The 24,210-nt window shown below is 41.2% G+C and overlaps 1 protein-coding gene across 7 annotated transcripts in view; it reads left to right on the top strand.

Annotated features, from left to right (window-relative positions):
• The window catches only part of NDUFAF6 (NADH:ubiquinone oxidoreductase complex assembly factor 6), a 36,233-nt gene extending 26,714 nt beyond the window's left edge, over positions 1-9,519 (top strand). For all 7 annotated transcript variants that reach the window (XM_055546621.1, XM_055546620.1, XM_055546627.1 and 4 more), the window contains 2 exons: positions 2,241-2,297; positions 7,030-9,519. In XM_055546621.1, coding sequence (XP_055402596.1) covers positions 2,241-2,297; positions 7,030-7,158 — 186 coding nt within the window. In that variant the 3' untranslated portion in view covers positions 7,159-9,519. The remainder of the gene's footprint in view (positions 1-2,240; positions 2,298-7,029) is intronic.
• The last annotated feature ends 14,691 nt before the right edge of the window (positions 9,520-24,210 follow it).

Genomic DNA, 24,210 nt, shown 5'->3' with positions numbered 1-24,210 from the left:
TCTCTCGTCTTCAATCTTTCCCAGCTTCAGGGTCTTTTCAATAGTCAGTTCTTTGCGTCAGATGGCCAAAGTATTGGAGTTTCAGCTTCAGCATCAGTTCTTCAAGTGAATATTCAGGGTTAATTTCCTTTAGGATTGACTCGTTTGATCTCCTTGCAGTCCAAGGGACTCTCAAGAGTCTTCTCCAACACCACAGTTCAAAAGCATCAATTCTCTGTCTTGGTCCAATTCTCACATCCGTACATGACTACTGGAAAAACCACAACTTTGATTATATGGATCTTTGTTGGCAAAGTAATGTCTCTGCTTTTTAATATGCTCTCTAGGTTTAATACTTACCAAGTAATTTAATACTTACCAACTAATTCAGCCCTAATAAGTCATTAAAAAATAAAGAGTGTCTGATTTAGGGAGGGTAGATATTTTACATGTATGTATATGAATGTATATACATACATATATACATATAATGAGCTTCCCCAGTGGCTCAGCAGTAAAGAATTCATCTGTGATGCAGGAGATGCGGATTCCATCCCTGGCTGGGGAAATCCCCTAGAGGAGGGCATGGCAACCCACTCTGGTATTCTTGCCTGAAAAATCCTGTGGACAGAGGAGCCTGGTGGGTACAGTCCATGGAGTCGCAAAGAGCTGGACACGACTGCAGCGACTGAGCGCAGCACCAAGCACACACATAACAGAGGAAGAAGCGACTAGACTTGATAACTGATTGGATTGTAGCAGGGTCAGGGAGCAGGAAGGGGAAGGTTTCATGAAGTTCAAATATAGATTGTGCTGGTGCCAGTCAGAGACTGCAGTAGAAAAGCAGTGGTGTGCTGGCTGCTGATCAGTAGTCTTCTGGGCATCACTGAATTTAAGGGGATTCGAGGGCATCTAAGGAAGTGGGCCAAAATGCAGATTGCAGGATGACGACTATAAGAGGAGGTCAGAACTGGAGATACAGCCTGGGGAGTCATTCAGGTGGAAGGCTTAGGGTTAAAGCTCCAGGTGTGGATACGCTGTTGTCCAAAGAGAGTGTATATTTAGACAAGAAGGCCAAAGGCTGAACCTTGAACCCACCTCCAGTTCTCAGGTAGGAAGGAGAACTCGAAGTCAGCGTGTTGGAAACCTAAGGGAGGAGCAGATTCCAAGAACGGGAAATACTAAAGTCCTGCATTCCTCAGAGAGATTGAAGAGAAAAGAGGGATATGCTGATCAGTAAATTGTGAATGATCTCGAAGAGAGCAGTTTTAGTAGATGGAGTAAAACCGGAGTACAGTGGGTTGAGAAGTGAGTCAGGGAGTAGAAGCAGTTTCTGACGATGTAAACAAAGGCCTGTAGACATAAGTGGGCTTGGGGAGGGTGGAGGGTGGGCGTTACTCCGGGTGGGTCGAGGCTTTGTAGTCCAGGGCATTAGGGAGATGGGTTGGATAGGTAAGATTAGATTCAAGATGCGGAGGCCTTTGAATTCTAAGATGAGTAGTTGAGACATGATCTATCAGGGAGTTAAGTTAAACAATGACTTTATGACATTAATTTGGCTAATTGTGTGACATGAATTAACGGTAGGGGAACACAGACGCAGGAAGCGTGGCTGGGAGGGTCTTATAGTCATCTAGGCGAGAGAGGCTGACATCCATGCTGGGGAGGTGCTGGGACTGATGTGCAAATACAGTCGACCCTTGCACAACCACAGGGCTTAGGGTGCCAGCCTTCCACGCAGTTGAAAATCCACACGTCATTTACAGGTGGCCTTCTGTATCCAGGGTTCCTTTGTGTGTGGCGGGGGGCAATGGTGGTCAAAGTGGTGGCAGCTGGAAATGCCAAAACCAAATGTCAGAAAGAGTAGAATTCTTGGGACTTGCCTGGTGGTCCAGTGACTAAAACTACATGTTCCCAACGCAAGGGGCCTGGGTTTGGTCCCTAGTCAGGGAACTAGATCCCATGTGCTGCAACTGAAAATGCTGCATGCCACAATTAAAACCTGGCAGAGTCAAATAAAATAAATAATTTTTTTTTAAAGAAGAATAGAATTCTTAATATAGTACCTTTTCCTGATTTCTTTAGGTTTGGCAAGTTAATCTCAACCAGCAGGAGATAACTGTTTTCTTGTTTTCAAGAAAGGCCCTAGCGATGCTGTTTGAAACTGCTGGTGTTGCTTTGTGTGCACTTTCAGAGGGAGAGGGTTAATTTCCAGAAATACTTGTCTTTCAAACCAGTTTTCTTTTGTTTTCCCTTTTTAGGCTAGGTCCTTCCACAGAAGTGTTCCTGTGAAAGCATTTCCTGCTTTTCTTCAGACTGTAAGTAGATTAACAGAATAAGTTGTTTAATTATTAAAGCAGATGTGTATAGCCTTTTTTTTTTAATAAGGTTTCCAGTACAGTTCTTTAGTCTGTAGTATTTGTTTTTGTTTTCGTCCCTCAGGGTAGGTTTTGTTAGTTAACATTCTGCTCTTGGTGAAGGTCATGCCTGTGTCCCCAGAGGCAGGTGAGTGGAATTGTCATTAGTGCTGACCGCAGCCAGACCACATGGGTTTGAATTTGCTTTGTCACTTACTGTGGAACAAGGTCCTTAATCATTATGTTCCTCAGTTTACTCATAGGTAAAATGGGAATCACAGGAGGAACCACCTCACAGGAGTGTTAGGCTGCTTCTAGCCATATAAGTATGACCTAATGGTGCACTTATTAATTTTTTTCTCAACGGTGACCATATTGTAGCACTGGTTCCTGAAAGTGCAGCTGAGCTGGCTGCATTAGGATCATCTTGGAAAGCCTCTTCAAAAAGACTGATTCCTCGGGTCTTCTTACTAAGACTCAGACTCTTGGGGTTGTGGGGGGTACATTCCTAAGAGGATCTGTGATGGTTTTTATTTTTTTAATTACCCAGGTGATTCTGATGTATAGCCAGGTTCAGGAACCATTGTTGTAAAATACAGTAAAAAATGAGAACAACTTCTGGTTATTAGCACCTAATATGGGAAACAGATTCTGAGCTAGATCATCTTATACATTATTCTTCAATGTGGTTTACTTCATTTTGTAGACCAAGGTTCAAAGATTTGTGATGTTTGAAAATGGAAAACTCAAGCATTTTCTGCAGTACCAAACATCTTCTACCTTTCTCCCTAAAATATGTTCAAAGATGCACTTCTGTTCCTTGACATCTTTTGTCCTAGGTCTCAGATCTGAGTGTTTGAAATCATTTTGTTTCTTTACTGAATTTACTTATTATGAAACTAATACATTAATATTTTAGATGTTCATATAACAAGAGGCAAAAGAAGAAATTGGAATCTTTTCTCAATTCCATCCTTTCCAGAGATAATGTCTGTTCATCTTTTCGGACTTTTTATATTCATATAATTATATATGTGTTTTTGGTATAAATGAGACGTCAAGCCTCGCTTTCTGTGTCAACACGTTCTAAATCACCATTTTTAATTGTTATTTATTTGATCATTTGGTGATGTACCATCACCTATTTTGACTTATAAGCCCCAAGAAGATTAAATACTGTTTTGTTCACTTTTGTGAAAGAAAAGGTTGTTCTCAACTCTGGTTGTCCGTCAGAATCACTTGGGGGAACTTTTAAAACAAAATAATATTGGACTTAACTCTAAACCAACTAAATCACAGTATCTAAGAGGTGGGGTCTAGGCACTGATACCACTTACAAGTTCCCTCAGAAATCATGAAGTGCAGCTAGGCCAACAACCAGTCTCTTGGGCTGGTGGCGTGGTCCCTGGGCTGACAGTATCTGCCTGGGGTCCTATTGGAAATACAGATTTGGGGGTCCGCCGCAGACCTAATGGATCAGAGACTCCTGGGGCTGGAGCTCAGTTCTCAGTTTCCGGACTGTGTGAGGAGAAAGTGGCGGGACTGCATGACAATCCCGGGGAGCTGCTGCTGTCCTACTCCTCATCCCAGCTGGGGCACGCATCACCCCATGTGCTGTGTGTGGGGGGGCATCTGTTAATTACTTTCTTCAAAGAAAAGGTTCTGCTGTTTGAAAATGACTTGAAAATGATTTGTCCGGGGTAGCATATGTTGTTGTCTATAGATGAGGTTTTCAGAAAAGTGAAGTGCTAGTGAAAGTCGCTCAGTCGTGTCCGACTCTTTGCGACCCCATGGACAATACAGTCCATGGAATTCTCCAGACTAGAATACTGGAGTGGGTAGCCTTTCCCTTCTCCAGGGGATCTTCCCAACCCAGGGATCAAAACCAGGTCTCCCGCTTTGCAGGCGGATTCTTTACCAGCTGAGCCACAAGGGAAGCCCAAGAATACTGGAGTGGGTAAGCCTATCCCTTCTCCAGCAGATCTTTCCAACCCAGGAATTGAACTAGGGTCTCCTGCGTTGCAGGCGGATTCTTTACCAGCTGAGCTACCAGAGAAGCCCATGGTTTTCAGAAGCTATATTCAGAAATTATAACATCTTTGAAAATTTCACAATGAATTTGTTACCTTGAACAATTTATTTGCCATTAGCCAGACTTTGCTTGGTGAAGGAAATGGCAGCCCACTCCAGTATTCTTGCCTGGAGAATCCCATTGACAGAGGTGCCTGGTGGGCTGCAGTCCATGGGGTCGCAAAGAGTCAAACATGACTGAGTGACTCAACTCACTCAGACTTTGAACCAAATCCTGATTTGTGAATGCTTAGTTGAGCTCTAATTTTGAGGTCTGTTTCATTTGTATTTCAATGAATTCTTCTCCTGATTATAAAAGCAATATATTCTCATAATAGAGATTTGGATAATATAAAAAGAATATTAGAAGAAAATAACTATCATACCATAAATAGCACAGTTCCTGGACCCAGAGATAAAAGCTATTTACTCTGTTCTTTTTTTTTTAATGAATTTCTGTGTGTATTTAAAAATCACACTTTATATGGTAGTGTCCTATTTATCAAGCATTTAACCACATCATTAAAAATATTTATTAATATTTAATGGCTGTATAATTCTTTATTATGTGCTTACACCTTAATTTCAGTAACTTTTCCTATAATTGGATATTATAAAACTATTAAAATGTACATAATAAAATTCTTAGAAATGAAAAGTTAATCACAATATATTGAGTGATTCAAAAAAGCAGGTTACAGTAGAGTCCAGTGGTTGAGAGTCCTCCTTCCAGTTCAGGGGACACGCAGGTTTGATCCCCGGTCTAGGAAGATTCAACATGCCGCAGGGCAGCTAAGCCGGTCACCACAGCTAGATAAGCCTGCATGCCACACTGACGATCTCACACAGCCGAAGAATGAGTTACAGAACATTATGAATAATATGAGCTTTTTTCCCCCCAAAAACAAAGAGAACATGTGAGAGCCCACTAAAATACCTTCAAAGGTTTTTCTTTTATTCTTCTTTAAAGTGTTTTTTATTTGATATCTACAAATGAATATATCTATATGTATGCACGTATTGTGAAACATAACATAATGAACACCCATGAACTCACTGCTCCATCCAGGACCTAAAATGTTGCTGTTGCATTGCGCTCACATGTTTTCCACATCTCATCCCCTTACTTCTGCCTTCCTCCTCCAGGTAGCTGTCCTGGACTTGGTATTTATTATTCTAAAAATGCTTTTCCCATTTTATATATTCCTAACCAGTATGTTGCTTAGTTTTGTTTTTGAGCTTTATAATAATGGATCATTTTCTGTTTATTTCTTATAGGTTACACACACACACACACATATATAATGTTGCTAAGATTTATCCATATTATTCTATCTAAATACATTTTAATTTCACTGCAGCTTAATATTTCATCATGTGAACATTTTATTTATTTGTTTCTGTCAAAGAACTTCTGGACTGTTTCCAGGTCTTTTGCAGCTGTGTGCGTTCATGCACATACCTGATACGTGTATATAAGTTGAGAGATTCAGAAGTAGAGACTGAATTGATATGTAAACTTATTCATAGTGTATGGGAGAAAACCCAGTCCTGTAGAGGAGCCCCAGCCAGCTGTGGACACCCAGGTTGTGCCGCAGAACTCCAGGGGGCGCTGTGCGCGCGGGTTAGAGGGCGGTGGGGCCGCTTTGCGTTGTGCAGTGCCACCTAGGTGCATCTCTGTGTAATAAGAAGTTATTGCAATATGTTAAAAATTTAAAGATTAGTAACATTGAAAACCATGAAGAGCACTGCCCATCGGCAGTGTTTTCCAACCTGCCCCCCTACCCCCAATCCCAGAGAAAACTTTGCCAAGTTTTGTGTGATGGGGGAGCATGGCGTGACCTCTGAGGGACCTGGGATTGTTCTCCCTGGTTGCAGATTTTCTTCTAACAAGAATATGGAGACTCTGAACTTTTTCACAAAATACTGTTTTAAGCAACTTGGGCTCCCGCTCATGGCACAGTGCATTTCTGTGGAGGGTTGGGCTTGGGGGGCGGTGGTCCTTTTCCTTAATTGAAACACCCCTTTTGTATCGCAGAAGGCGATGGCACCCCACTCCAGTACTTTTGCCTTGAAAATCCCATGGACGGAGGAGCCCGGTAGGCTGCAGTCCATGGGGTCGCTCAGAGTCTGACACGACTGAGCGACTTCACTTTCACTTTTCACCTTCATGCATTGGAGAAGGAAATGGCAACCCACTCCAGTGTTCTCACCTGGAGAATCCCAGGGATGGGGGAGCCTGGTGGGCTGCTGTCTATGGGGTCGTACAGAGTCGGACACGACTGACGGGACTTAGCAGTAGCAGTAGCAGTTTTGTATTCTACAGAATCTAGTAATAAGATAGGGAAAATCATTTCTTTTTTATATTTTGACCAGAACAGTATAAATTATGATCTGAATTGGCTTGATAGTCCTAGCTCTGTGATACAGTTGGCTTCATAACTTCCAAATTTCTTAGAAGATGTCTTTATTTTCTCTCTTTTAAAAATTCTCGTTTACAGTCTTAGCATGCAGAAGACCATCTCAGGAATACTAAAGTAGCCTTAATACCTGCTGGTTTTATTTTTGTTTCTTTAAAAAACTTAATCTATATGATCTGGTGACCATTATTCTCTTTTTCTAGGTTGCTCTGGAGGACTATTTAAAGAAAATTCAACAAGTGGATTTTGATCTATTCCACCCATCTTTACAGCGGAAGAATACTTTGCTCCCATTATCTTTGTATATTCAGTCATGGAGAAAAAGATACTAAAATAATGTCATGGCACTGATATTTATTAGTTTTACGGAAGTGTCCTTAGTTTAGGGTTCTTGTTTACACACAACAGGATCTACTTAAGGAGAAAATGAAATTATCGGGGGAGTGTGTAGGTCACAGAACGGATGAGAAGTTGCTGTGGGGCCAGGGGGCCAGAATTCTGCCCCGCCCGGCCCTTGTGGGCAGCAGCGCAGACCTTCCGGGGAGCGGAGCCCGTCCCAGCTGCACTGAGGCTGCAGGCCGTGCTTCTGCCGCCAGAGGGCAGGGGAGTGGCAGCTCCCCTCCCTCTTTTGCTGTCGAAGAGGAACCGGGAAGGGGCTGAAGTAGGACTGGGTTTGTATGCTGAGCAGCCAGACCCCAGGCATCCAGTACAGCTGGGAAATGCGTTTATTTAGGGATCACGAAGAGTGAAGTGATCATCAGTGTTTGAGGCCTTTATATCTCTTAACATTTATTCTTTCCCACCCTGTGAAAATTTGTCCATGATGATACAATAACTTCTTTAGGGTGGCTGGCTGTCAAGGGCTCCAATCCTAATGTAATTTTAGGTCTGACTTGAAGGCTTTTACTTTTTTGTTTACCTTTTTGCTTCACTCTCTGTCATCGAGTATTATCATCATGAACAAAACTCTTCTTAACAAAATGTGTGTTAATGTAAATTAACAAAATTGTGTTAAAAATTGATTAAGGGGATACTCCATTTTTAAAAACTAGTGGACTAGTTGAGCTTCCCAGTTAAAAAGCTCTGTGCCATGTACTTTGACCAGTGTTCTCATCTGATCTTCAAAACAATGAAACAAGAAACGTTTGGGGATTAAAAGTTTTAATTATAAAATACATACTAATTGCAAAAAGCAGAATTATTTGCATCACTCATAGTTGGCAGATCTGGATTCTGAATGAGTCTCTAGCTCCCAGCACTGGATTCCACCCTGGTTTCCTTTTCTTGTGTTTTTAGTGGTCTTGTCTCCTGCCCACTCCGCCTCCCTTGTACCGTTTCTCTGTCCCATCTCAAGTCTTTGGTTTCAGCTATGAATAAGTGCCTTGGAGAAGGCGATGGCACCCCACTCCAGTACTCTTGCCTGGAAAATCCCATGGACGGAGGAGCCTGGTAGGCTGCAGTCCATGGGGTCACGAAGAGTCAGACACGACTGAGCGACTTCACTTTGACTTTTCACTTTCATGCATTGGAGAAGGAAATGGCAACCCACTCCAGTGTTCTTGCCTGGAGAATCCCAGGGACAGGGGAGCCTGGTGGGCTGCCGTCTATGGGGTCGCACAGAGTTGGACACAACTGAAGCGACTTAGCAGCAGCAGCAGCAGCATGAGTAAGTACCTACTTCAATTGTGAATTAATGATGGCTTAAAATATTACATTTTTGCAAATAAAACTCAACACTGAGAGCTGCTCAAGAGCAGGAATACTTTGTTTTATTCTTCTTGGGATCCCCAGTTCTTAGTATGGCTTCTGATTTAGAGCAAGTGGAGGTTAATAAATGTATAAATGAATTAAGATACAATGCAGTTGTTTATATTATTGTACTTGTGGATTATACTGATGGTGAAAGAAGATCTTCTTACTTAATCCTGAGGCTTTAGAGAGCTAAAAGAGGAAAACCCATGGAAATGGGACACATTTCGTCTTGGAATTCCGAATGGTCCAGAGTTGAAGAGTTCATTAGAGACGGGCTATTACTAAGCATTGTCTTTGGGTCTCAGGTTAAACTTGGCAGCAGTTGGCCACTAAGCATCTTAGTTCCTGTGGAAGAAGGGTTTAAACACTCAACTGGATTACTGGGTTTTTTACTGGCTCAGAAGCCAATTTACTGTTACGCAAATAATTTCAAAATACTTTCTAAGTCCTTTTAAATTTGATGCTTAGAGATTTGGATGAAGTTTCCAGTCTCCTAGAGATTGAGATAGCTTATTCATTCATGTTTACTGTACTATTAATTTCCTGGCATTAAAGATACTCCGCTAGATGGTGCCAACATTGCTTTTTATTTTTCAGATCTGTTTTTTATTAGAGCATTTAAAGGAGTCAGATACATTTTCAAACCATTTAAGACACATTTTGATATTGAATAGGTGGAGAACAACAGATAACAAATGTTAAGTGTTAATCTCAATGTAGGTAATGTTTCTTATCATAAAATACATTGAATAGTTCCCCAATCAACTAGCATTATTGTTTCTGTCCTTTTGGTTAAATCTCTCCTTTTGATGAAAGTTAAATGTCTCCTGAGAAATAAAGCAGCAGTTAACACTTAGCACGAACTTGCACAGGTGATGTGCTCTGCGCCCCTGTGCTTTAATCTTGACAGCGAAGTAGGTCTTTATTTTCCAAAGGATAAAACTGCCTCAGTTCAAGGTCACACAGCCATTAGAACTAGAGTTGGATGCCAAACCCACATTAGTTCAGTGCCAAAGCTCACAACCCATATATATATATTTTACCATTCTAGAAATTGTAAAATAAACAGCCAAGTTTAAAGCTCAAGGGCACAACTTTTTTTTTCCCCAGAAATAAGTATTACTGAATAAATTTAGGTACAAATTGGGCTAAAAAGTATATCTACGTATATTCTTAACTACAGATCAGAGAAGTAAATAGGCAACTGAAATAGATATTACGTGCTGGTTCTGGGTACACACAGGAGGGACACATAACCACCTTGGAGGTCAAAGGTTTCCCAGAGGAGGGGACACGTGAGGAATTTCAGGAAGTTGGGGTAGGAGGCAGGCTTTGGGAAGGGGGTGCAGGTGTTGTGGGGAGGTCCCGGCTGAGGAAGCAGCAGGAACAAAGGCAGGAGGCAGAACTGATGCAGCCTCTAGCAAGAATCTTAAATTTTTTGGCTTCAGCTTACTTAAGTGAAAAGAATATAATGTTCAGAGTTCTTAGGAAAGTTCATGACTAAAAAGTGACTACATCTCCTGATCTAGTGAAATGTTTTAAATTAAGATCACCACCTCAGGAGTTTATATCTTGCCTGTTTCACCAAATGCCTCCATGTCCTTGGATTTGTTTTAGCTGGTATTAATAGGACTTTTCTGAAGACACTGGCCTGATGGATTGCCTTGTCCATAAAGATCCACAGAGGTGTAAACATGCTGACAGTTACTGAAAATCAAATGTTATCCTGCTGTTTGGAGGACTAATAATAAACCACATGCATCCAGAATTGGGAAGGGTATTGGAGATGGACTGGAAGGAAGGGAGGAGGTGGGGAGTGGTTGTGAGAATACCATGAATACCTTAAACACTTCACTCTCGCCACTTTCTCCTGTAGCGAACATGCATTTTTTGGGTATAGCTACAAAGTTCGTTCTAAAGAATTGAATGAAAGTCGCTCAGTCGTGTCTGACTCTTTGTGATCCCATGGACTATACAGTCCATGGAATTCTCCAGGCCAGAATACTGGAGTGGGTAGCCATTCCCTTCTCCAGGGGATCTTCCCGACCCAGGGATTGAACCCAGGTCTCCCGCATTGCAGGCGGCTTCTTTACCAGCTGAGCTACCAGGAGTGGTTGTGAGAATACCATGAATACCTTAAACACTTCACTCTCCACTTTCTCTTGTAGTGAACATGTATATTTTGGGGTAGAACCTTCAAATGAGAAAAATGATTGTAAGCAAGGAATGTGATGAAATTTATCAAACAGTGAACAGATGGACAGATTTTTTTTTGCATTAAGTCTGTATATACCGATTAAAAAGAGTTTGTTCAACAACAAAAAGGAGTGATATTTGGCACATTATTAAATATGTAACTCATTATGTAGTATAAGCTGAATAAAGAAATTTTGAAAGTTTAGATACAGCAGTATAATGCTGTGAAGTACTGCTCCGAAGGAGCCTGACTGCGTTCAATCTCCAGTTTCACCACCCTAACAGCCGTGTAACCTCAGCAAGTTATGAGAATCCTCTGGTGCCTCAGTTGTTCCACTTGTAAAATGGGTAGAATCACAGTATCGGCTTCAACATGTAAAATGCCTAGAAGAGGGACAGGGGCCTACATGGAGTAAACACTAAATGATGTTAACCTTAGTATATAGAAGACAGGCACATTTTGATTTTCAGGCATGGCATTTAAAGAAGAAGAAATTTAATGCCTTTAGATCGGACAGTTATCAGTGTGAACTATTATCTCACTCCCAGCCTGATAAATTTATGTTACCTGCTTGCTCTGTAAGACTTGAGTTCGCAAACAGTGGTTTAGGAGAATTTGTGAATGATGGATTAATAACAAGTGATTACAAATAACTGGAGGCTGGGTCCACTAAGCGTAGCTTTGAGTTCTCCCTGCAAGCAGACTGCATTTTAACTATTGTTTACCTGTCTGTCCCTCACTCATCCAAAGTTCTTGAGTGCAAGACCATGTTCCATTCATCTTTGTATCCCCAGAACCTATTATAGATCCTGTTGCTGCTCCATAAATCCTTATGGTCTGGATGAACGTGCCACAGTATAAGGTGGGGTGGTGGGCTCCAAGGAAGTGTTAATAGATCGGGGCTTATATGTAAGGGATGAACTGGAAGTTCATGTCAGAAGGTGGTGAGTGGACAGTGTATATGGCGTTCAAACGTCTGGACTGTGGGGTAAAATTGAAAAGCAGGGTGTAAGGAAAGAGTAAGGCTGGAAAGATAAATTATGGACACATTAAGATGTTTGGGTTTGAAAAATGACATGAAGTTTGAAAATACTGCGCCATTCACAAATGGTCCATAATACATGTATTTTGTATATATGCTTATGAATATTATTTGCATTATTTCTGGTGTAATCATAGATTTAATAAGCATACCTTTTGAATCAGATTTGAAATAGAATATCAACCCACTCCAGTGTTCTTGCCTGGAGAATCCCAGGGACAGGGGAACCTGGTGGGCTGCTGTCTCTGGGGTCGCAGAGTCAGACACGACTGAAGCAACTTAGCAGCAGCAGTAGCAGCTACTAACAGTCTGGAGAAGGAAATGGCAACCCACTCCAGTGTTCTTGCCTGGAGAATCCCAGGGACGGGGGAACCTGGTGGGCTGCTGTCTCTGGGGTCGCAGAGTCAGACACGACTGAAGCAACTTAGCAGCAGTAGCAGCAGCATCTTTATTCTTACTGGATAAGTCTGTGGATTGACTTTTTATTACCCAGTATAGATACTGTTTTCCTTTGAGTCACCCTTCTCTCATTAAACAGTCCTGCCTTGGTGTGCTGTGTCTTTTCCCTTTTATTTTTAATCACGATTAATCTTCACAGCTGCTTAGTTATATAATAATATCCTGTGTGTTTAAACACAGGCCTACAGATTGAATTTCTCAGAGAGCAAGTTCAAGATCTTTTTAAAACCACAAGATCTCTTTTATGGGTGCTACAAAGATTCTTTAGGAGCGCAACATTAATGATTTGAGAAGCTATTTCATCTATTTTACATTTGTTGCTTGTTTCAGTGGTTTTCATCCTGTGTTAATCTTGTAAGTGGGCTAATAAGCTGAGAAAGTTCTCATTTAACATACAGACACCTGCTCTCTTCCTTTCTTGAAAGCTGTTTAATGTTGTTAGATCTGCTTGAATCTCAGTTTGGAGGAGTGTATAATACTCTCTTTACTGAGCGATCATTTTCTAAATTAATGTATTTATTTTCTTTTTATGCAAGTAACCTACATGTGTTCATTACAGAAATCTTGGGGGGTGGAAATAATGCAAAAGCATAAAGGAAAAACATTTTTAAAATCAACTCGAGGGCTCCCCTGGTGTCTCAGTGGTAGAGTCCACCTGCTGATGCAGGAGACAAGGGTTCGATCCCTGATCTGGGCAGATCCCACGTGCTGCAGAGGAACTAAACTGGTATACCGCGAGTACTGAGCCTGTGCCCTGGACACCAGGAGCTGCAGCTGCTGAGCCCATATGCCACGACTGCTGAAGCCTGTGCACCCTAGAGCCGGTGCTTTGCAACAAGAAAAGCTACCACAGTGAGCAGCCCACACACTGCAACTGGAGAAAGCCCAAGTGGCAGTGAAGATCCAGCACAGCCAAAAACAAATCATAAAATCAATTCTGATTGTACCAGGTAAGAGATAACTACCATTAACATAGTGTTTATGTCTTTCCAATTTTTCCTTGGCACATATATGATATACAAAATTGGTGTATTGTGTATAGTATAGTCTGCATTTTAGCTGAGTAACACAATTTGAAATAGCAATATTCTTTTTATTCATTAGAACACCATTTTAATTCAGTGGTAAAATATTCTCTCTCTTATTTTGCAGTTGTAGTCCAAATGTATCGAAGGCCTCTGAAGTCAAACTTTCCTTTAATAAAGTTTAAGCCACCATCCCACGTAATGTTCTGTGAAAAGCCAGCATGATAGCTTTTTCCAGTATTCATAAGGTTTTCCTGGGTAGAACAGAACACGGGGTTTATGTCCTTACTTCTTGGAACAGCTTCATTTGCCTTTGTTTCATTATGGATGAGTTTGAACATCTTTGCATATATGTAAAAGCCATTTGAAAATATTTTTCTCCCATGATTTTTTTAGTATTTTTTGTGTTTTGATTTCTTACAGTTAGGTCCAAGTGTGTGCTCAGTTGGTCAGTCATGTCTGACTCTCTGTGACCCCATGGACTGTACCCTGCAAGGCTTCTCTGTTTGTGGAATATTCCAGACAAGAATACTGGAGTAGGTTGTCATTTCCTACTCCAGGGGATCTTCCTGACCCAGGGATCAAACCCATGTCTCTTATGCCTCCTGCATCTCCTGCATTGGTAGGAGGATTCTTTACACTGAGCCACCTGGGAAGCCTCACATTTAGGTTCACGTGGAATGAATTTGAAGCAGGATGTGAGGAACAGATCCAAGTGAACTGATAGCATCAGCCGTCTTGAGCATATACTTAATTTCTGTTTTGAATCTGAAGGGTTATTTTAAATGTTAGAGGAGGTCACTTTTTGAAGATGTTCTCATAACTCCTATTATTAAAAATAAAAGGCTCTTGAGGAGTGAGTAGTCACACTTGGCTTGGTCAGTTTTCATGAATCTTTTTTTTTTTTTTAATTGCTGTTTGTCCAAAATGACATATTTTGGAGTATCAGTCAAATTTTAGTCCACCCATCAGCTTTCTCTTTCAACCATCTTGCTTTTCCCCTCCTCAAATAGTGGAAAGGCAAGAGAATAGAGGAGAATAAACTAGAAGCCGGTAAACCACAGTTCACGTTAGCATGTCTCTAAGCAAAAACTTGGAACATAGTTCTAAGTCATCTTGACTCTAAAAGGTTTCCATTTTTTTTTTTCTGATTGGTTAGCTCAGATATGAACCATAATAAACAAAAATGGGCACTGTACTCAACCAAGGAATATGAGGTAGACTAATAATTTAGCCAATCCAAACTAATATTCATTTAAATAAATTTTCAAGATTCATTTAGTTTGGGTGGAGCTGGTGCTGGTAAGGACTATTTTCTCCACTTCTGTGGATGTGGGACAGTTCGTATCTACTGGTTATGTGAGGAGTTGTTTGTGGGACCTGAGTTAATGAAACGTACTTTAGAGTTCATTCTAGTGATGTTTCATGTCCTGTATGCATTGATGCCGCACACAGCTGCTCAGCTCGCCTAGTGAACTTGCTCTGGGGAGTTAGTTGTTATTCTCCCTGACTTTTTCATGTCTGTGCTGGTGAGTGAGAGACGATGGATGAGCAATAGATGTAATTATGTTGTGTCTCCTGAATGTCAGAGGAAAAATTAAACCAGTGTGTGCCTCAGGGTGTATGGGTTCTGATGGACCAATCCAGCTGGGTCCTGGTGAGAAACTGGAGGTCAGAGATACGTATTTTGCTCTCACCAGAGAAGATTTACTACTGCGACTAATCCCCAGCGCAGCTGTCCTGGTCATAGAACGGTTCCTAGAAAAGACATTGAGTAGGATGGAGAAACAGAAGGGCAGGAAATTGGCAGGTGTGCTCTGAGGGATGACTGCTTGGCTGACAGGCCACTCTCCTGTCTTCTCCACGGAGCGCTCCATAGGCCGCTCGGAGGCCTGAGCTTGCATCTGCAGCTGCCCGGAGCATGTTGGTGTTGGGACCTGTCATCTGGGACAGAGGGCATCTTCTTGTCCTTGGGAAGTTTTCTCCCACTATTAAAAAATCCCTTAGCTCTTCCTTTATCTTTTCCCCTCTTTGTTCAAGAGAGAACGCGGAAGGGCCCTTTTTTTTTTTGGTTTTTACATTTTTTAAGTTTAATACAAACTCCCAAGATGGGAAGTAACTCCTTCCCATTACTGGGATACAACTCCTCAGTTATTCAGTAGTGATTTACATCACTATGTAGGTTGACATGGCACTTCCTGTTTGGAGTTTTCTCTGTCCCAAACCAAGGAAGCCACCCTAGGGAGTTAAGAATACAATTAAATGGTAAGTGTGACCCTATCCTGGGGCAGGCCTTTTCATTCTTCTGGCAAACGTCCACAATTTCTTCTGCTATTGTGGTCACTCCATGCACATTGGTGAGCAAATTGATGGTTACAACTGCTCAATGTCTACACCTAGAATGAGTTGCCAGTAAGTTTTGTTAGAATCCTTAGCAACCTGACTACCCTGCTAGGAGCTGGGGAAGCAAAAATGTCTATGAAACTAGGGTCTAGTAGAAAGAGAGCTGCTTCCCAAGTGGCGCTAGTGTTAAAGAACTCGCTGGCCAATGCAGGAGATGTAAGAGACACGAGTTTGATCCCTGGGTGGGGAAGATCTGGAGAAGAGCATGGCAGCCCACTCCAGTGTTCTTGCCTGAAGGGTCCCGTGGACAGAGGAGCCTGGCAGGCGCTACTGTCCATGGGGTCACAAAGTCAGACATGACAGAAGCAACTTATGCATGCAGAAAGAAATGTAAACAAATAAGCAAAATAAAGCATCATTAGATCCATGATACAGGTATATGGAGGAATGTGGGGATCTGAAGAACAGTGTTAAACTCTATTATGAGAACATACTAGGAAAAAATTCTTAGAGGAAATGATGCTTAAATGGAACCTGTAATGTAAAGTAGGCATTCATCAGGAGGATGAGGATTTGAAAAGGTGTTTGTGGTGGATGGAACCATGTGACTATAGCAGATCTACCATGCTGTTTTATGAACCAGCATCACTCTCATTCCTGAAATTATTTGAGCTGGAGCTGGGGACACACGGATGACAAGAGTCATGAGTCTCAGGAACCACTGGTGGCCATGTTTTCAGTCTCGTGGAAATCTGAGAAATGAAATTCCTATTGAGAAGTAGAAATCAAGAAAAGAGAGTGGAAGACATCTAATCATGGTTCCATGTCTTTGATTTCCACTAACTCCTTGTCCAGCCAATAGTTTGGTTTTATGAGTCTTCCAGGAAATTCTTCCCTTTTGCTTAAGTGAGTTTGTCATTATGTCATGTCCCTCTGAATCTCTGGTAAATGTCTTTGCTCTAAAGAAATAATAAATAATATCCATTTCTTTTTGCGTGCTCAGTCACTTCAGCCATGTCCCGCCTCTCTGCGACCCCGTGGACTGTAGCCTGCCAGGCTCCTCTGTCCATGGGATTCTCCAGGCAAGAGTACTGGAGTGGGTTGCCATTTTCTTTACAATTACTTTACTTTCTTTTGATTAATGAATGTTTGGATGATACATCTTTTTCTATCCTTTTACTTGCAACCTACCTATAAAGTCACATTTAGATGAGTTTCTTATAGGAATATTCAGTTGGGTCATGTTTCCTAACCCATTTTGCCAATCTCTGTCTTTCAGTTGGGGTATGTATGTATGTATTTTTTCATTTGGTGTATTTAGGTCACTTACGTTTAATGTAATTATTGACGTTAGAACTTAAACCTGCCGTTTTATTGTTTTCTGCTCTATTTCTTATGCTTCTGTCTTATTTTTCTTGCCTTTTTATGGATCACTTGAACTTTTTTTTGAATTCTATTTTTTATGATCTATACAGTTTTATGGCTATAGGGTTTCTGCGTGTATCTCTTTGTAGCTTTTTTAGTAATTGCTCCAGGTATTACTTTACATATGTACAATTTATTACAGTCTGATGGTGTTAGTATTTTATCAGTTCAAGTGTAGAAACCTTACCTCCCTTTATAGCTCTTTGCCTTTCCCAGGTTATAGTTGTCTTAAATATTTCCTCTACTCATATTTATAACTATAGCATGCAGTTATAATTTATGTTTCAATCATCAAATAATTTAGAAACTTAGAAGGAAGTGTTTTTACTCATAGTTTTTACTCTGTGTGTGGTTTCTTCCTTTTTCATATTCCTAGATTCCTTCCTTTTCCTTTTCATTTCTGTTTAGAGAACTTCCTTTAGCCATTTTCTTAAGATAATTCTGCTGCTGATGAACTGAACTTTCTTAGTTTTTCTTTAGCTGATGTCTTGATTTTCTTTCATTCTTGAAGGATAGTTTCACTGGATATAGGATTATAGGTTGACAGTTACTTCATTTCAGCACTTCACAAATGTTATGCCACCCCCTTCTTGCTTCTGTGATTTGTGATGAGAAATCTGCCATTATTCAAGCTGTTTTTCTTCTTTATGTAAGGTGTTGCTTCTCTCAGCTTTCAAGATCCTTTGTTTTTAGGGTTGGTTTGTTGTTCAAATTTTTTATTATATTCAGCAGCATAAAATTACACTTCAATAAATATAAGAAGAATACTGTGTTTATTTTTGTAAAGTTTAACTTGATATGGGGTTTCTTTAGGCTTATCCTGTTTGTGATTTACTTAACTTGTCATGATTTACTTAATCTATAGGCTTATGTTTTTTTTTTTGCCAAATTTGGAAAGTTTTCAGTCATTATTTACTCGAGTAATTTTTCAGCCTTGCTCTCTTTCTCCTCTCCTATTGGGATTCAGACAACATAAAGTTAGATTTTTGCTGTGGGTCTATAAATCACTGAGGCTCTGTTCATTCCCCCACCCCACCCCATTCTGTTTTCTCTGTATTGTGCAGATTGGGCAATTACTATTGCTCTATATTCCAAGTCACAGATTTTTTTCCCTCCGACCCCTCCATTCCACTGTTGAGCTCATCCACTGAATCTTCAGTTTTATATTTTTCAGTTCTTAAATTTCCACTTTTTTCTTTTTTATATCTCCTCTATGCTGAGAGTTCCCACTTATTTGCTCAAACTTTTCTATTTTATCATGTTTCAAGCACATTCATAATTGCTTTTTGAAGCGCTGAGATGGCTGCTTTAGAATCTGTCTCAGTTAATTGTGATATCTCTGTCATTTTAGAGTTGGCACCTATTGATGATCTTTTCTCTTTCAAGTTTAGATTTTCCTGATTCTTGGTGTGATGTGTAATTTTCAGTTGAAATGTGGACATTTTGGGTATTACATTATGAGACTCTGGATCTTACTTAAACTTTCTGTTATAACTGGTTCTTCTAATTCCTGGTAGAGGAAGGGAAGGGCACTGCCTTGTTGCTTCCAGGTTGGGGTAGAAGTCCAGTTCACGTGACCTCTGCTGACACTGGAGAGGAAAGGGGCTCCTATGAACTGCTTGGCAGGGGTGGGAGGTTTGGATCCCACGAGGCAGCCACCAATACCTTAGGAATTGGTACCAATTCCACCATTGGGAATTCCTTGTTACTGCTCCCCATGGGGCCACTACTGACCTTTAGAAGGTAGTGATCAGCCTCATTATCTCTGGGTGGTGGTGAAAATCCTGACTCTTTACTCTGCCTCCTTTGACGCCACCCCAGCTGGGATGGAGAGGCATACCTTGTTACTGTTGTAAATGGAGTTCAGATGCCCCAAGTGGTCTCCTGACAGCACAGGGGCAGGGCCCACTACTGTCCTGTGGGGATGAAAGTCTGGCTCCCTGCAGACTTCTCTGATACCATCTCAGTGTGTGTAGGGCGGGGGGTGGGGGTACAGTTGGGGTCCTTTGATATACCCCACTAGCAGGAAGTCTAGGGTTCCACTCCTTTGATGGTTTGGGTGGGAATGGAGTCACCATTTTTATCTGTGGTTTTTAGCTGGAGTAAGTTGGTTAAAAGTTCTTTGTCTTGTTAGACTTCTCCTTTCTTGTTATTTTGACTTTTGTTGGGGACTTTTTGCTTGTTTATTTGCTCCTTTTGGCATTTCTAGGATGCCAGCTTCTTCAGCTCCAGGTCTGGGAACCATGAAGCTAAAAGAAAGCACAGGCAACTCATCACCAGATTGTGCCTCAGATCTCAAAGTCCCTAGCCTGTCTGCATTTTTCTCTCTTCTCATGTCTTATATATAATGTCTAGGGTTTTTGTTGTTGTTGTCCAGTCGCTCAGTTGTGTCTGACTCTTTGTGACCCCATGGACTGCAGCACACCAGGCCTCCCTCCTCCCCTACCTTCCAGAGTTTGCTCGAGTTCATGTCCATTGAGTCAATGATGCCATCCAACCATCTCATCCTCTGTTACCCCCGCCCCCCTTCTCATCATGCCCTCAATCTTTCACAACATCAGAGTCTTTTAAAATGAGTCAGCTCTTTGTATCAGGTAGCCAAAATATTGGAGCTTCAGCTTCAGTATCAGTCCTTCCAATGAATATTAAGGACTGATTTCCTTCAGGATGGACTGGTTTGATCTCCTTGCTGTCCAAGGGACCCTCAAGAGCCTTCTCCAGCACCACAATTTGAAAGCATCAGTTCTTCATTGCTCAGTCTTCTTTATGGTCCAGCTCTCACATCCATACATGACTACTGGAAAAACCATAGCTTTGAGTAGACGGACCTTTGTTAGCAAAGTGATATCTTTGTTAGCAAAGTGATATCTTTGCTTTTTAATAGCTGTCTAGGTTTGTCATCTGTCAGATATGCAGATGACACCACCCTAATGGCAGAAAGTGAAAGGAACTAGAGAGCCTATTGATGAAGGTGAAAGAGGAGAGTGAAAAATCTGGCTTAAAACTAAACATTCAAAAAACTAGGGCTTCCCTCGTGGCTCACAGGTTAAAGTGTCTGCCTGCAATGTGGGAGACCCAGGTTCGATCCCTGGGTTGGGAAGATCCCCTGGAGAAGGAAATGGCAACCCACTCCAGTACTCTTGCCTGGAGAATCCCATGGAGGGAGGAGCCTGGTAGGCTACAGTCCATGGGGTCGCAAAGAGCTGGACATGACTGAGTGAGTTCACTATACTATACTAGGTTTGTCATAGCTTTTCTTCCAAGGAGCAAGCGTCTTTTAATTTCGTGGTTGCAGTCAGCATCTGCAGTGAATTTGGAGCCCAAGAAAATAAAGTCTGAAAACAAAAGAAAAAAAAAAGCTAAAAGAAAAAGGAATAGAACAGCAACAACAACAACAAATAAAGTCTGTCCCTGTTTCCATTTTTTCCTCATCTATTTGCCTTGAAGTGATGGGACTGGATGCCATGATCTTAGTTTTTTGAATGTTTAGTTTTAAACCAGCTTTTTCACTCTCCTCTTTCACCTTCATCAAGAGGCTCTCTAGTTCCTTTCACTTTCTGCCGTTAGGGTGGTGTCATCTGCATATCTGAGTTTATTGACATTTTTCCTGGCAATCTTGATTCCCGCTTGTGCTTCATCCAGCCCAGCATTTTGCATGATGTACTCTGCATATAAGTTAAATAATCAGGCTGACAATATACAGCCCTGACTTACTCCTTTCCCAATTTTGAACCAGTTCGTTGTTCCATGTCCGGTTCTAACTGTTGCTTCTTGACCTGCATACAGGTTTCTCCGGAGGCAGGTCAGGTGGTCTGGTATTCCCATCTCTTTCAGAATTTTCCACAGTTTATTGTGATCCACACAGTCAAAGGCTTTGGTGTAATCAGTAAAGCAGAAGTAGATGTTTTTCTGGAATTCCCTTGCTTTTTGAACCTTGATCTCTGGTTCCTCTTACCTTTTCTGAATCCAGCTTGTACATCAGGAAGTTCTTAGTGCACATACTGTGTAGTTGTGCAGTAGTTTGAACATTCTTTGGCATTGCCCTTCCTTGGGATTGGAATGAAAGCTGACCTTTTCCAGTCCCGTGGCCATTGCCGAGTTTTCCAAATTTGCTGGCATATTGAGTGCAGCACTTTAATAGCATCATCTTTTAGGATTTGAAATAGCTCAACTGGCATTCCATCACTTCCACTAGCTTTGTTTGTAATAATGCTTCCTAAGGTCCACTTGACTTCACATTCCAGGATGTCTGGCTCAAGATGAGTGACCACACCATTGTAGTTATTCAGGTCAGCAAGAACTTTTTTGTACAGTTTTGTGTATTTTTGCCACCTCTTCTTAATCTCTTCTGCTTCCATTAGGTCCATACCATTTCTGTCCTTTATTGAGCCCATCTTTGCATGAAATGTTCCCTTGGCATCTCTAATTTTCTTGAGATCTCTAGTCTTTGCCATTCTATTGTTTTCTTCTATTTCTTTGCACTGTTCATTTAAGAAGACTTTCTTATCTCTTCTTGCAATTCTTTGGAACTCTGCATTCAGATGGGTATATCTTTCCTTTTTTCCCTTGCCTTTTGTGCTCTTCTTTTCAGAGAACCATTTTGCCTTCTTGCATTTCTTTTTCTTGGGGATGGTTTTGGTCATCACCTCCTATACAGAGTTTCAAAGCTCCATCCATAGTTCTTTAAGCACTCTGTCTTTTAGATCTAATCCCTTGAATCTATTTGTCACTTCCACTATACAATCGTAAAGGATTTGATTTAGGTCATATCTGAATGACCTAGTGGTTTTTCCTACTTTCTTCAATTTAAGCCTGAATTTTGCAATAACAAGCTCATGATCTGAGCCACAGTCAGCTCCCAGCCTTTTTTTGCTGACTGTATAGATAGAGCTTCTCCATCTTTGACTGCAAAGAATATAATCAGTCTGATTCCTGTATTGATCATCTGGTGATGTCCATGTGTAGAGTTGTCTCTTGTGTTGTTAGAAGAGAGTGTTTGGTACAACCAGTGCATTTTGTTGGCAAAACTCTGTTGGTCTTCACCCTGCTTCATTTTGTACTCCAAGGCCAAACTTGCCTGTTACTCCAGGTATTTCTTAACTTCCTACTTTTGCATTCCAGTCCCCTATGATGAAAAGGACATTTTTTTTTTTGCTGTTAGTTCTAGAAGGTCTTGTAGGTCTTCGTAGAACCATTCAACTTCCATCTTCTTCGGCATTAGTCGTTGGGATATAGACTTGGATTACTGTGATGTTGAATGGTTTGCCTTGGAAATGAACTGAGATCATTCTGTCATTTTTGAGATTGTATCCAAGTACTGCATTTTGTTGACTATGAGGGCTACTCCCTTTCTTCTAAAGGATTCTCGCCCACAGTAGTAAATATAATGGTCATTTGAATTAAATTTGCCTATTCTGGTCCATTTTAGTTTGCTGATTTAAATGTTGATGTTCACTCTTGCCATCTCCTGTTTGACCACTTCTAGGGTTTTAAGTTGTATTTAATGGGGGCAACATTAAATACAAGTTAAAGAAAGCTGAGCACTGAAGAATTGATGCTTTTGAACTGTGGTGTTGGAGAAGACTCTTGAGAGTCACTTGGACTGCAAGGAGATCAAAGCAGTCAGTCCTAAAAGAAATTAGTCCTGAATATTCATTGGAAGGACTGATGCTGAAGCTGAAACTCCAATACTTTGGCCACCTGATGTGAAGAGCTGACTCATTAGAAAAGACCCTGATGCTGGGAAAGACTGAAGGCAAGAGGAGAAGGGGCCGACAGAGGATGAGATGGTTGGATGGCATCACTGACTCAATGGACATAAGTTTGAGTAAGCTCCAGGAGTTGGTGAAGGACAGGGATGCATGGCATGCTTCAGTCCATGGGGTCGCAAAGAGTCAGACACGACTGAGCAACTGAACTGAACTGAATGGGGCAACAAAGAAAAGTACATCTACTCCATCTTCCTGTTAACAGAAATCAAGATATAAAATATCATGAAATGAAATATCTTATTTTGTAAAATAGTTGGCTTCATGTTTTTGGAATTGTACAGAGATTTATTTATTGCAGGTATGTTGACTCCCCCACTAGAACTGTTTCTGGCACATGGTAGGAACTTAAAAATATTCAGTGACTGAATCTCTACTTCAGTGAGAAAGCTTAAGGACTTAAGTAATTTCTTCTTCAACTGGTAACTTCTCAAGTAATTTCTTCTTCAAACACCCAACACAGTTGGGTCGAGTAAAGAGTGTGGTTAAAGAATCAGTGTAGTTAAAAATAATGCTGGTGAGAAATTTAATAAATTTATTATACTCAGACAGTGGAACATCTCTCTGCACGATCTGAATTTGGACTGTCTGATTCCAAAGCCTGAGCTCTCAGACGCATCACTGGGGCACTCATGAAAGTCAAGGCCCCTTTTGTTCCTTTAGGACAAAGGATGGGTGAGAGGGAGCCCCCACTTGAGACAATGACAAAGTGACGACACAACACTTTCCCACTGAGTTAACAATGCCCTTGCCGTCTACAGGCAACTGCCCAGTGCTGTCAGCTCCTTCTGCTCAATGCTGGGCTTCCTGCCTAGTGTCCTAATTACTCCTTGATTCCTGTGCAAATGGGGTTCCACTCCAATTTCTCTCTTGCAGCTGCATTTTTTTCAGCCCCCCCCCCCCCAAAAAACCCAAATGCAATAGTGCTTTCCCATTTATCTGCAGTGTTTCCTAATGCTACTGACCACTTCCCAGATTTCTCCCTACTCTTGACTTTCAGGATCCTTCACTTCTTGATTTGCCTCCGTCCCTGTGATTACTTTCTGACTTCTCTTTACTCCCATCCTCCGACTGGTGCACTTCCTCAAGATTCTTCCTTTCCTGTCCTTGTCCGTAGTCTCATTCTCAGCTTATTGAAGCTCATAGCTTCAATGAGTCTGGTAAATACACTCATTCATTCATTCAGTGTTCATTTATCAAGCACCTGCTGTGTACCAGGCATTGTTCTATAGCAGGGAACAGGAAAAACAATGTCATTATTCCAGTGGAAGACACAGCAAACAAAAACAGCAACAAAATTAGTTGGTTTTGGAGCCTTACAGCATTTCAACAGTATTAATCAATTTTCTAACTTTTCATGTACATAATCTCAA

Source organism: Bubalus kerabau, chromosome 14 (assembly GCF_029407905.1).
Source record: "Bubalus kerabau isolate K-KA32 ecotype Philippines breed swamp buffalo chromosome 14, PCC_UOA_SB_1v2, whole genome shotgun sequence".
In the NCBI taxonomy this organism is placed as follows: Eukaryota; Metazoa; Chordata; class Mammalia; order Artiodactyla; family Bovidae; genus Bubalus; species Bubalus kerabau.
The sequence above is the reverse complement of the archived record's forward strand: the minus strand, read 5'-3'. Positions and strand labels throughout refer to the sequence as shown.